Source organism: Phyllobates terribilis, unplaced genomic scaffold (genome assembly GCF_046119375.1).
Source record: "Phyllobates terribilis strain yellow unplaced genomic scaffold, ASM4611937v1 Scaffold_9__5_contigs__length_417890890, whole genome shotgun sequence".
Classification (NCBI taxonomy): domain Eukaryota; kingdom Metazoa; phylum Chordata; class Amphibia; order Anura; family Dendrobatidae; genus Phyllobates; species Phyllobates terribilis.
The window spans coordinates 101,768,305-101,781,664 of NW_027362769.1; the positions used below are offsets into that span (position 1 = coordinate 101,768,305).

The window sequence follows — 13,360 nt, forward strand, 5'->3', positions numbered from 1 at the left end:
CAGAGAGACCTAGCCCACCAGAAAAGCTTGGAGTAACCAATGTGACCAAAGACAGTATATCACTTGCTTGGTCCAAACCAGAACATGATGGAGGAAGTAAGATTTTGGGTTACCTTGTTGAAGCACTAGAAAAGGGTCAGCAAAAATGGGTCAAATGTGCAGTCGTGAAGACAACTCGTCATGATATCCGTGGCCTGAAGGAAAACGTTGACTATTTCTTCAGAGTTTTTGCTGAAAATCAAGCTGGTTTAAGTGAACCAAAGGAGCTTCTCCTACCTGTCACAGTCAAAGAAAAGCTTGGTATGTAGTAGTAGACATAATACAGCATGTATAAAGAATTCTAATCATACCTTTTAAATTAATTAAATTTCTGTTGTGTCTCTTTTACCTTTTAGAACCACCTGAGATAGATATGAGAGGTTATCCAAGCAACACAGTATATATAAGAGCTGGCTCAAATCTAAAAGTGGACATTCCAATTTCTGGTAAGCCTCTTCCTAAGGTGACGCTTAAAAGAGATGGACTTGTCATGAAATCAACCTTAAGATTCAACACTGAAACAACAGCTGAAAGTGTAATCATCAATCTGAAAGAAAGTGTTGCTACCGATGCTGGAGCATATGAGTTAACTGCATCCAACTCTAGTGGAACCTCTACATCAACTATCAAGATTGTGGTTCTAGACAGGCCAGGTCCAGCTGTAGGTCCAGTCATCATCAGTGATGTAACTGAAGACAGTGTGACATTACAGTGGGAGCCTCCAGCTTATGATGGTGGAAGTCAAGTTACCAATTATATTGTCCTGAAGAGAGAAACAAGTACTGCTGCCTGGTCAGAAGTTTCCTCTACAGTGGCTAGAAACGTCACTAAAGTCATGAAACTCACCAAAGGAGAAGAATATCAATTCCGCATTAAAGCTGAAAATCGCTTTGGCATCAGTGATCACATTGACTCTCAAACTGTTACAGTCAAGCTTCCTTACAGTAAGTTTGATGCCATATATTAGCATTCATATATATGTTATTGTTCAAGTTACTATTTCCTACAATCTACTGTTTTCTTTTTTGCAGCTTTACCTGGTCCACCATCAACACCTTGGGTCAGCAATGTCACCCGTGAAAGCATCACAGTGGGTTGGCATGAGCCAGTTTCCAATGGTGGCAATGCAGTCATTGGATACCATTTGGAAATGAAAGACAGAAACAGCATTTTATGGCAGAAAGCTAGCAAGACTATAATCCGAACAACTCACTTTAAGGTGTCTAATATCAGTCCTGGACTTATATATGAATTTAGAGTATATGCAGAAAATGCTGCCGGCATTGGAAAAGTCAGTCATCCATCAGAACCTGTTCTTGCAATTGACGCTTGTGGTAAGTAAATTATTCAAAAAATATTTTAGCCTAAAAGTATCCAAAAACCAATGTAGAGTGAGTTTTCTAGATGAAGAAATGTAGTATAATCCAACTCTGTGACTTTCCTTTACCACCAAAACCCAGAACAAGACAGCATGATTTTAAAGTTTATTTCTCGTACAGAACAGTGGTCAAAATGCCCAACTTTTTGTTTTCTGGTGTACCATTCAGAGCAAATGCACACTCAGCCGAACCAAGCATGCATGTATATGCATGTATATGTGGGGTTAGGGAGGAATAGTTGTTGATCCAGCACTCAACTAGAAAACAATCAGTTTTTGCTGATTATATTTTATTTTTGTATACCAAAATATACATAAAAAACAGAAAAACAAATTTTAGAAAAGATAATCATCACATTTAAATTTTTTTTACAGAGCCTCCAAGAAACATCCGTGTTACTGATATTTCAAAGGCTTCTGTGAGCTTGACTTGGCAGAAACCAGCATATGATGGTGGCAGTAAAATCACCGGATACATTGTGGAAAAACGTGATCTTCCAACTGGCCGGTTTACTAAAGCCAGCTTTACTAATGTTATTGAAACACAATTTACAGTATCTGGCTTAACTCAAGGCTCTCAGTATGAGTTCCGAGTTTTTGCAAAGAATGCAGTTGGTTCTATCAGTAACCCATCTGAGGTGGCAGGACCTATCACTTGTGTTGACACGTACGGTAAGTTGACTTCATATAATGATAATTGATACAATTTCCAAGTGCATCTCATATAAGCAGTTACAAAAAAAAAGTTTGACATAATGAAAATAGATACAAGTTACAAAGGGAAAATTGTCTTTAACATGCAAATATTACATGCCTTCACATTTTTTCTGTAGGTGCACCTGTAATAGATGTGCCACCAGAGTATACAGATGTTGTCAAGTTCAAAGCTGGTGTGGCAGTAAAACTGAAACTTGGTATTATTGGTAAACCTCAACCTAGCATTGAATGGTTTAGAAATGGAAAGGAACTTCAGACCAACGCTCAATTGTCCTTTGAAAACACCAGTGAGTCTTCAGGAATCCTCATTAAGGATGCATCACGAATCAACAGTGGAGTTTATGAATTAAAACTGAAGAACGCCATGGGCTCTGCATCAGCAAGTATCAGAGTACAAGTGCTTGGTATGTGTCCTAAAAACACCTTTATGCCACATGTTATATGTTACTATCTTTTTTGGGGCATTTTGCGTTTTTAATATTTTAAAGTGATAGAGATGATGTTTTTGTTCTGCAGATAAACCTGGCCCACCTGCAGGACTTATTCAGTTCAAGACAGTGACAGCTGAAAAGGTTACCTTCATGTGGGAACCACCTTCAGATGATGGAGGGTCCAAGGTCACCCATTATATTGTGGAAAAACGTGAAACCAGCCGCGTGGTGTGGTCTTTAGTGTCAGAAAAGCACGAGGATTGTCAAATAACAGTTACCAAACTTATTAAAGGAAATGAGTACATATTCCGTGTCAGAGGAGTAAACAAATATGGAGTTGGAGATTCTTTGGAATCTGAACCAGTTATAGCAAGAAATGCATTTGGTAAGTTATAGCCATAGTCATATATGTAGTTGTATTTCATCAAAGTTAGGTTTTCTGGATACTTTAATATTAACAAATGTGTTAATTTATTGTAGTTACACCTGGCCCTCCAAGTATTCCTGATGTACCCACAATTACCAAGAATTCTATGACCGTCACCTGGAGTAGACCTACCGTGGATGGCGGAAGTGATATAAGTGGCTATTACTTGGAAAAACGTGACAAAAAGAGCTTAAGGTGGTTCAAGGTAATCAAAGAATCCATTCGCGATACAAGACAGAAAGTAACTGGACTTACAGAAGATAGTGAATACCAGTTCCGTGTCTCCGCAATTAATGCAGCTGGCCAAGGTCCATTCTCCGACGTTTCAGATTTTTACAAGGCTGTTGATCCAATTGGTAAGCACGTTTTTTTCATCATATTTTACAGATCATTAGGTAATGTGCTTATTTTTTAATGTACACTATTAATTGAGGATTTTTCCTATTGTAGACAAACCTGGGCAACCAACCAAACTGAAAATTGTGGATAGTACTAAGTCATCAATTACTCTTAACTGGACCAAGCCAGTCTATGATGGAGGAAGTCCAATCACAAGCTACATCATAGAGCTCAGAGAAGCAGAGAATGAAGACTGGACTGTAGTTAGTGCTAAGGGAGAAGTCCGAACAACTGAATATGTGGTATCTTTGCTTAAACCTGGCATTGACTATTACTTCAGAGTATCAGCTGTTAATGCTGCTGGAAATGGAGAGCCTATTGAGATGACAGAAGCAGCACATGCCAAGGACATACTTGGTAAGCAATAATATTTTAGCTATGCATTTTCTGCACATTTTTGAAGCGTTATGCCTCAAATTTTATGTACTTCTTATTTTATTTGTTTTTGTCCTTTACAGAGGAACCAGAGATTGACTTAGACGTCGCCCTTAGAACATCCATTGTTGCAAAGGCAGGTGAAGATGTTCAGTTAATGATTCCCTTCAAAGGACGACCTGCTCCAAGTGTAACATGGAGAAAAGGAGATAAAAATATCAGCAATGACCCAAGATATAATGTTCAGAATACTGAATCATCAACACTGGTTGACATTTCTCAAGTTACACGCAATGACACTGGAAAATATGTTTTAACCATTGAAAATGGTGTTGGCCAGCCAAAATCAACATTTGTGACAGTTAAAGTGCTTGATACACCAGCTGAATGCCAAAAGCTACAAATAAAAAATGTTGCTCGTGGTACTGTTACATTGGTATGGGAACCTCCTCTTATCAATGGTGGAGCTGAAGTCACCAACTATGTTATTGAAAAGAGAGATGCCACCAAGAGAGCATGGGCTGCAGTCACAACCAAATGTTCTCATACATCCTTCAAGATAACTAGCTTGTCTGAAAAAACATCTTACTTTTTCAGGGTTATTGCAGAAAATGAGAATGGCTTGGGAGAGCCATGCAGCACAACAGAGCCTGTGAAAGCATCTGAAATTCCTGGACCAGTAAGAGATCTTACAATGAAAGATTCCACTAAAACATCTGTCACTCTTACTTGGAGCAAACCCGATTATGATGGTGGCAGCATTGTCAGTGAATATATAGTGGAAAGCAAACTGAAAGATGAGCAGGAATGGTCACATGCAGGAGTAAGCAAAACTTGTGAGATTGAAGTCTCCAAACTAAAAGAACTTTCAGTTTTGGACTTCAGAGTTTCAGCTAAAAACGAGAAGGGATTGAGTGATGGAGTTGCTATTGGGCCTATTACTGTTAAAGACTACGTTATTCCACCTGAAGCAGATGTCTCTGAAATACTTGGAGGACAAATCACGGTTCGCATTGGACACAATGTACACATTGAGTTGCCATACAAGGGTAAACCAAGACCAACTATATCTTGGTTAAAGGACAATATTCCTCTAAAAGAAAGTGAACAAGTAAGATTTAAGAAAACTGAAGCCAAACTGAGCCTTAATATCAAAAATGTCAAGAAAGAAAATGGTGGCAAGTACACATTGATTCTTGACAATAATGTTATTCGCAAATCCTATGTGATCACAGTGATTACACTTGGCCCTCCATCCAAGCCTAAAGGACCTATTAGATATGATGAAATAAGAGCTGACAGCATCATAATGTCATGGGATGGTCCAGATGATGACGGAGGAGGAGAAATTACATCATACAGCATAGAGAAACGTGAAACTTCTCAAACTAACTGGAAGATGGTTTGCTCCAGTGTTGCCAGAACAACATTTAAGGTTGTAAATCTTGTGAAGGGAACAGAATATCAGTTTAGAGTGCGTGCTGAAAACAGATATGGCGTGAGCCCACCCCTTAACTCTATTGATGTCATTGCTAAGCATCAGTTTAGACCACCAGGACCACCAGGAAAACCAGTTGTGTACAATGTTACAAGTGATGGAATGTCCATTACCTGGGATGCACCAATTTACGATGGTGGCTCTGAAATTACTGGTTTCCATGTGGAAAAGAAAGAAAGAAACAGCATTTTATGGCAAAAAGTTAACTCTTCACCAATATCCAATCGGGAATATAGAATCACCGGACTAATTGAGGGTCTTGACTACCAGTTCCGTGCCTTCGCAGAAAATTCTGCTGGCCTTAGCCCAGTAAGTGAACCAAGCAAATTTACTCTGGCTGTGTCTCCTGTTGGTAAGTACAACAAAACATAAGCATAATCACTTCGTTTTATACATCTTTTTGGATTAAATTTAATTTACCTTAATTATTAATATTTATTTGCAGATCCTCCTGGAACACCTGACTATATTGATGTCACAAGAGAAACGGTTACACTGAAATGGAACCCACCATTGCGTGATGGTGGCAGTAAGATTGTGGCCTACAGCATTGAAAAACGTCAAGGAAATGAGCGTTGGCTCAGATGCAACTTTACAGATGTTTCTGAATGTCAATATACAGTGACTGGACTGAGCCCAGGAGATCGGTTTGAATTTAGAATAATTGCAAGAAATGCTGTTGGAACAATTAGCCCACCTTCACAATCTTCTGGCTACATCATGACAAGAGATGAAAGCAGTAAGTATTATTTCAATTATTTAGTACTTATTATATCTTAGTAGTAATAGGATAATAGGCCAGTATCTGCACATTTAGGGGACAATTCATTAAAACATTTACGCTAGAAGAATGGCGCAAGAGTTTTTAAAAATTGCAAAAATTTTGCATAGCAGAGAGTGACACAAAGTTATTGAAAATTTTTGCTTCTTCCAGTTTGAATTGACTCTGCCAAAATGGTTGAAGCTAGGGAGGAGCGGGATGGGGCTATGGCCATGCCTGCCCATCATATTTATCAAATGTGCTGGCATGTTGGTAGCATTTCTGACACAGCACAAGGAGGCGAACACCACTAAGAAGAGGAGCCAAATTAATTAAGGGGCATGTGTCTCTTAATGAATTCGGTGCCTTCTATTCCAGGAAGACTGGCGTAGCGTGAGCATGCAATATGCCAGTCATGATTAACCTGAGTATTTAGCACATTTTATTATTATTTAACTTTATTAATTGTAATATTAGTTAGTAAACTGCATTTTATTTTGTACCTGATAGTAAAATTTACTACAAATTAGATTAATTTTCATTCAGTAGTTTGGACTAGAAGAAAATAATATGCACCTCCATTACAGTGGAGAAACTTCTATATTGCTTATCTTTAAAAATATAGCAAAAAAAAAATCCATCTACAAATACTCTATACCATGCATTTAATTTTAGTCCTTGGTATTCCTGATAATTTATCCTGTAAAGTAACTTTCCTTGTACTTCAATATTTATTTAAAATAAATATTTTCCTATAGTTCCTCCTAGCATTGAATTTGGACCAGAGCACTTTGAAGGACTCACTGTTAAGGCTGGAGAAAGCATCAAAGTTAAAGCTTTGATCAAGGGACGTCCTGTACCTCAGGTTGTTTGGCTGAAAGATGGAAAAGAGATTGAAAAGAGGCTAGCAATAGAAACAAGCAGTGGAATTGGATATAGCACTATTTTCGTAAGAGATGCTACACGTGACCATCGTGGTGTGTATGCCATTGAAGCCAAGAACTCATCAGGCACCAAAAGAGCCGATATGACAATACGGGTGCAAGGTATGTGTAAATTTCAGAGACTATAATCATTAACAACACCCTTCATGTTATGTACAAAGGTTTCATAAGTCTACATACTCTTGTGAAGTCCAACAAACCATTTTTAATGCACTGTTATTTTTTCACCAGATACACCCGGACCTGTTGGTGGACCTATAAGATTCAGCAATATCAGTGGTGAGAAGGTGACCTTGTATTGGGAACCCCCTGTCAATGACGGTTGCGCTGTCATAACTAATTATGTCATTGAAAAACGTGAGACCAGCAGATTGTCTTGGGCCCTGGTTACAGACCAGTGTGAAGCCTGCTCACACACAGTAACTAAATTAATCAAGGGCAATGAATACCAGTTCCGTATCTCAGCAGCCAATAAGTTCGGCGTTGGAAAAGCTCTTGACTCAGATCCTGTCATTGCACAGATACAATACAGTAAGTCATAATTCTACGGAAGATAAAATGAAATGTACAGTGAATGTATATAGATTTTAACCAAGTAATGCATTATTAATACTTTCAAACTTTTTTCATAGCTGTTCCAGATGCACCCGGAGTACCAGATGCCACTCATGTGACTGGAGACAGCATTACAGTAACATGGACAAGACCAAAATCTGATGGTGGAAATGAAATAAAGCAATATATCTTAGAAAGAAGAGAAAAGAAGAGCTTAAGATGGGTTAAAGTATCCAGCAAGAAACCCATCACTGAGATCAGATACAGAGTAACTGGCCTGGTTGAAGGAAATGAATACGAGTTCCGTGTAGTGGCTGAAAATAATGCAGGACTTGGAGAACCCAGTGGAATATCCAGACTGTTTAAATGCAAAGAGCCTGTAAATCCACCAAGTGCTCCTAGCATTGTGAAAGTTAGTGACACTACTAGAACATCAGTAAGCCTGGAATGGACCAAGCCAGCATTTGACGGTGGTATGGAAATTATTGGATACATTATTGAAATGTGCAAAGCTGATCTTGGTGAATGGCACAAAGTTAACTTAGAAGCCATAGTAGCCACAAAATATACAGTCGTGGATCTTGAAACTGGTGAAAACTACAAGTTCAGGGTTTCTGCAGTGAATGGAGCAGGAAAAGGAGACAGCTGTGAAGTTCCTGCTACGGTACAAGCTACTGACAGGCTAACATCTCCAGAAATCGATATTGATGCCAACTTTAAGCAGACACACATTGTAAGAGCTGGGGCAAGCATTCGTCTCTTCATTGCTTTCAAGGGTAGACCCACACCAACTGCTATCTGGACAAAGCCAGATTCTGACCTCAGTGTGAGAGCTGATATTCATACTACAGACTCATTCAGCACCCTGACCGTGGAAGACTGTAACAGATATGATGCCGGCAAGTACACTTTCACTGTTGAAAACAACAGTGGCACCAAGTCTATCACATTTACTGTGAAGGTGCTAGATTCCCCTGGACCACCAGGCCCAATTACATTCAAGGATGTGACAAGAGGATCTATTACATTGTTATGGGATGCTCCTCTCAATGATGGAGGTGCACGTATCCACCACTACGTAGTGCAGAGACGTGAAGCAAGCCGACGCAGCTGGCAAGTAGTCAGTGAAAAGTGCTCTAGGCAGATAATTAAGGTTACAGATCTTCTGGAAGGTCAACCATACTACTTCCGCGTTTCAGCAGAAAATGAATATGGTCTAGGAGAAGCTTTTGAAACACCAGAACCCATTGTCGCTACAGAAGAGCCAGCACCACCAAAGAGATTAGACATCATAGATACAAGCAAGTCATCTGTAACATTAGCTTGGCTAAAACCTGAGCATGATGGTGGAAGCCGTATATCCTCCTACCTCATTGAAATGAAACAGAAGGGATCAGATCACTGGATCGAGGCTGGTCAAACTAAACTTTTAACACTGATAGTTGATAATCTCATAGAAAATACCGAATATGAGTTCCGTGTTCGTGCCAAGAATGATGCAGGACACAGTGAACCAAGAGAAGCATTTTCATCTGTCATTATTAAAGAACCTCAAATTGAGCCAACTGCTGATTTGAGTGGCATCACCAGACAACTTATTACTTGCAAAGCCGGCAGCAATTTCACAATTGACATACCATTCAGTGGCCGTCCAGTACCTAAGGTTACCTGGAAACTGGAGGAAATGAGGCTCAAAGAAACTGATAGAGTAACCATTAAGACAACGAAAGACAGAACAACTCTGACTGTCAAGGACAGTATGAGAGGTGACTCTGGAAGATACTACCTGACCCTTGAAAACACTGCTGGTGTGAAAACATTCACTGTAACAGTAATAGTGATTGGAAGACCAGGTTCTGTCACCGGACCTGTTGAAGTGTCCTCTGTTTCTGCTGAATCATGTGTATTGACTTGGGCTGAACCTGAAGATAATGGTGGAACAGACATCACAAACTATATTGTTGAGAAACGTGAATCTGGTACCACATCCTGGCAGCTTGTTAACTCCAGTGTAAAACGTACACAGATCAAAGTTACCCACCTTACCAAATACATGGAATATACCTTCCGCATCAGTGCAGAAAACAGATTTGGTGTCAGCAAGCCTCTAGAATCTACGCCTGTTGTTGCTGAACATCCTTTCGGTAAGGAATCATTTTTGTTTTGACACTTATTTTCATGTAGCATAGTAAATGTGTTCACAGTAATATAACAACACATTCTTGTATTCATTTTAATTAGTACCACCAAGCCCACCAACTAGACCAGAAGTGTACTCTGTTTCTGCTAATGCCATGGGAATCAAATGGGAGGAACCATATCATGATGGTGGAAGCAAAGTTAGCGGATACTGGATTGAAAGGAAAGAACGCAACACCATCCTATGGGTGAAGGATAACAAGATCCCATGTTTTGATTGCAATTACAAAGTAACAGGATTGGTTGAAGGTCTAGAGTATCAGTTCAGAGTATATGCTTTGAATACTGCCGGCATCAGCAAGGCCAGTGAAGCCTCAAGACCTGTAATGGCTCAAAATCCTGTCGGTGAGTAAATTAAAATCAGCCATTTCATATACTTAGAACATCTACAGAATATATATTTAGCTGCTCTGGTAAATTACTATATTGATGTAATTTATTCATGCAAAATACAATTTCCTTTAAATTCTAACATTTTATACTTTTGTTTAAAGATCCACCAGGAAGACCAGAAGTAACAGATGTTACCAGATCTTCAGTTGCACTGAGCTGGTCTGCTCCTCTTTACGATGGCGGTAGCAAGATTGTGGGTTATATAGTAGAACGTAAACCATTCAACGAAACTGGAGATGGACGCTGGCTGAAATGTAACTACACTACGGTTTCAGAAAACTTCTTCAATGTCACGGCTCTCAGTGAAGGAGAAGTTTATGACTTCCGTGTACTGGCTAAGAATGCCTCCGGAGTAATAAGTGCCGCATCACAGCCCACTGGTGCGGTTACCTGCAAAGATGAATATTGTGAGTATTTATGTAGATAACCAATAATAAAATATAGCTAAAGAGAAAAAAGCAAGATATTTCAAAATTACATTGGTCACTAAACAATTTTCATCTATTTTGTTTCCCTTAGCACCTCCCAAAGCCGAACTTGACAGTAAACTACAAGGAGATGTGGTTACCGTAAGAGCTGGTTCTGATCTTGTACTTGACGCATCTATTGGTGGTAAACCCGAACCCAAAGTCTTCTGGTTAAAGGGAGACAAAGAACTGGAACTCTGTGAAAAGATCAATCTACAGTATACAAGCAAACGCGCCCTGGCAATTGTCAAGTTCTGTGACAGAAGTGATACTGGAAAATACACTTTGACGGTTAAGAATGCAAGCGGCACAAAATCTGTTTCCGTGCTTGTTAAAGTACTTGGTAAGTTAGTTCACAATTGAACAAAATCACAATTTATAGGAAAAGTTGAGTAATAATCAAATATTGATATTTTATTTTTTAGACTCTCCAGGTGCTTGCGCAGGCAAAATTAACATCAGTAGGGTTACGGAAGAGAAATGTACCCTTTCATGGAGTCCACCACAAGAAGATGGAGGTGCTCAAATCACTCACTACATTATTGAACGTCGTGAAACCAGTCGTCTTAACTGGGCGATTGTTGAACCTGAGTGCCAGACTCTTTCCTGCAGTGTGACCAGGTTGATAAAAAACAATGAATATATATTCCGTATTAGGGCAGTTAACAAGTATGGACCAGGTCTCCCACTTGAGTCCGAACCTGTTGTTGCAAGAAATTCATTCAGTAAGTAGAATATTCCAATTTCATTAATTAACAGAAAGTGAAGATTTTTGTTTTGCAAAATATCTAATATTTCATATCATTACAGCTATTCCATCGCCACCGGGTGCACCTGAAGTTGTTGGAGTCAGCAAGGACCATGTCATTATTCAATGGCTGAAACCAGAATCGGATGGCGGTAGTGAAATCAGTACTTACATTGTAGACAAAAGAGAGAAGAAGAGTGTGAGATGGACAAGAGTGAACAGAGATTACACCATTTATGACACACGATTGAAGATCACTGGCTTATTGGAAGGAAGTGAATACCAATTCCGTGTTAGTGCAGTTAATGCAGCAGGAAACAGTGAGCCCAGTGAATCATCTCCATACGTCCTGTGCAGAGATCCTACCTGTAAGTTTTCAAGAGATTTTATAAAACCATTGAAATAGTAGGCATTTATCAGAGTATATATAATATTAGATATAAAATAAAAGAGCAAATTAGATATTTAAAAGTATTGTGTCTGAAAACAATTACCTTAAGAAGAAATTGAATAGCTGTTTAGAAGTTATCAGAAGTTACCATGAAAACTTCAAGATATAAGATACAAGACTAGCAAACTTGTGCAACGTTGTTAAAATGCTTGTTTTTCTATTCTTCTAGACACTCCGGCCGCCCCATCAGTTCCAAGACTTGTGGACACCACTAAGCAGAGTATCAGCTTGGCATGGTCTAAGCCTTTGTATGATGGAGGCTCTGATATTTTAGGTTATGTTCTTGAGATGCAAGAGGAAGGTAGTGACCAATGGTACAGGCCACACACTACTGCTGTCCTGAGAAACCCTGAATTTACAATCACAGGTTTAAAGACAAGCCATAAATATCGCTTCAGAGTTGCAGCTACAAATACTAATGGCTCAAGTGAATTTAGTGAATCAACCGCTGAAATTGAGCCAGTTGAAAGAATAGGTAATGTATATGAAGAAAGAATTCAATCTATCTGAATATTTTATGAGTATTTGGTGATATGTATTAATTGCATGCGTTTTCCCTTCAGAAATTCCTGACTTGGAGCTTGCCGATGACCTTAAAAAGATTGTTACAGTCAGAGCTGGTGGCTCTTTACGTCTTATGGTATCTGTGTTTGGAAGACCATCTCCAACAATCTCATGGAGAAAAGAAGGTGTTGATCTTGCAAGCAGAGCCATAATTGACATTACTGACAGCTATACCTTACTTGTAATTGAGAAGGTGAATAGATATGATGCTGGAAAATACGTTATCGAAGCTGTCAACCAATCTGGAAAGAAATCGGCAACAGTTGTAGTCAAAGTTTATGGTAAGACACAGATCCTATGCCATCTCAAAGTAATTAATTTGTAATTAGATTCACAATTAATATCAGATATGCTAATTCATCATTGCCTCATGCATCTTTCAGATTCCCCAGGCCCTTGTGCTGCAGTAAAGGTAAAAGAAGTCTCCAGAGAGTCCGTCACAATCACTTGGGATGTACCAAAACTGGATGGCGGAGCCCCAGTTAATAACTACATCATTGAAAGACGTGAAGCCGCCATGAGAGCCTTCAAGACTGTAACTACAAAATGCAACAAGACAATTTTCAGAGTCTCAGGTTTGACCGAAGGATTGATGTACTACTTTAGAGTTTTGCCAGAAAACATTTATGGCATTGGTGAAGCATGTGAAACATCTGATGCAGTATTAGTTTCTGAAGTTCCAATGGTGCCACAAAAACTGGAGATTGCTGATGTTACTAAATCTACAGTATCTCTGGCATGGGAGAAACCTCTCCACGATGGCGGTAGCAGACTAACCGGCTACGTTATTGAAGCTTGCAGAGCTGGAACAGATAAATGGATGAAAGTTGCAACTCTGAAACCAACAGTACTTGATTACATTGTTACATCGCTTAATGAAGGTGAACAATATCTGTTCAGAGTCAGAGCACAAAACCAAAAAGGTGTCTCTGAACCACAGGAGATTGTAACTGCAGTGACGGTTCAAGACCAGAAAGGTAAAAACTATAATTCCACATGTAAATTCATTGTTTCT

The 13,360-nt window shown here is 39.2% G+C and overlaps 1 protein-coding gene across 50 annotated transcripts in view; it reads left to right on the forward strand.

The window, feature by feature from the left end:
• The window catches only part of TTN (titin), a 282,255-nt gene that overhangs the window by 252,313 nt on the left and 16,582 nt on the right, over positions 1–13,360 (forward strand). For all 50 annotated transcript variants that reach the window (XM_073646811.1, XM_073646863.1, XM_073646839.1 and 47 more), the window contains 21 exons: positions 4–300; positions 396–983; positions 1,071–1,373; positions 1,793–2,089; positions 2,251–2,538; positions 2,651–2,950; positions 3,046–3,348; positions 3,443–3,748; positions 3,850–5,616; positions 5,710–6,003; positions 6,783–7,070; positions 7,200–7,499; positions 7,601–9,667; positions 9,765–10,067; positions 10,217–10,522; positions 10,635–10,925; positions 11,008–11,307; positions 11,393–11,698; positions 11,951–12,256; positions 12,345–12,626; positions 12,729–13,322. In XM_073646811.1, the coding sequence (XP_073502912.1) occupies positions 4–300; positions 396–983; positions 1,071–1,373; positions 1,793–2,089; positions 2,251–2,538; positions 2,651–2,950; positions 3,046–3,348; positions 3,443–3,748; positions 3,850–5,616; positions 5,710–6,003; positions 6,783–7,070; positions 7,200–7,499; positions 7,601–9,667; positions 9,765–10,067; positions 10,217–10,522; positions 10,635–10,925; positions 11,008–11,307; positions 11,393–11,698; positions 11,951–12,256; positions 12,345–12,626; positions 12,729–13,322 (10,086 nt within the window). The remainder of the gene's footprint in view (positions 1–3; positions 301–395; positions 984–1,070; positions 1,374–1,792; positions 2,090–2,250; positions 2,539–2,650; positions 2,951–3,045; positions 3,349–3,442; positions 3,749–3,849; positions 5,617–5,709; positions 6,004–6,782; positions 7,071–7,199; positions 7,500–7,600; positions 9,668–9,764; positions 10,068–10,216; positions 10,523–10,634; positions 10,926–11,007; positions 11,308–11,392; positions 11,699–11,950; positions 12,257–12,344; positions 12,627–12,728; positions 13,323–13,360) is intronic.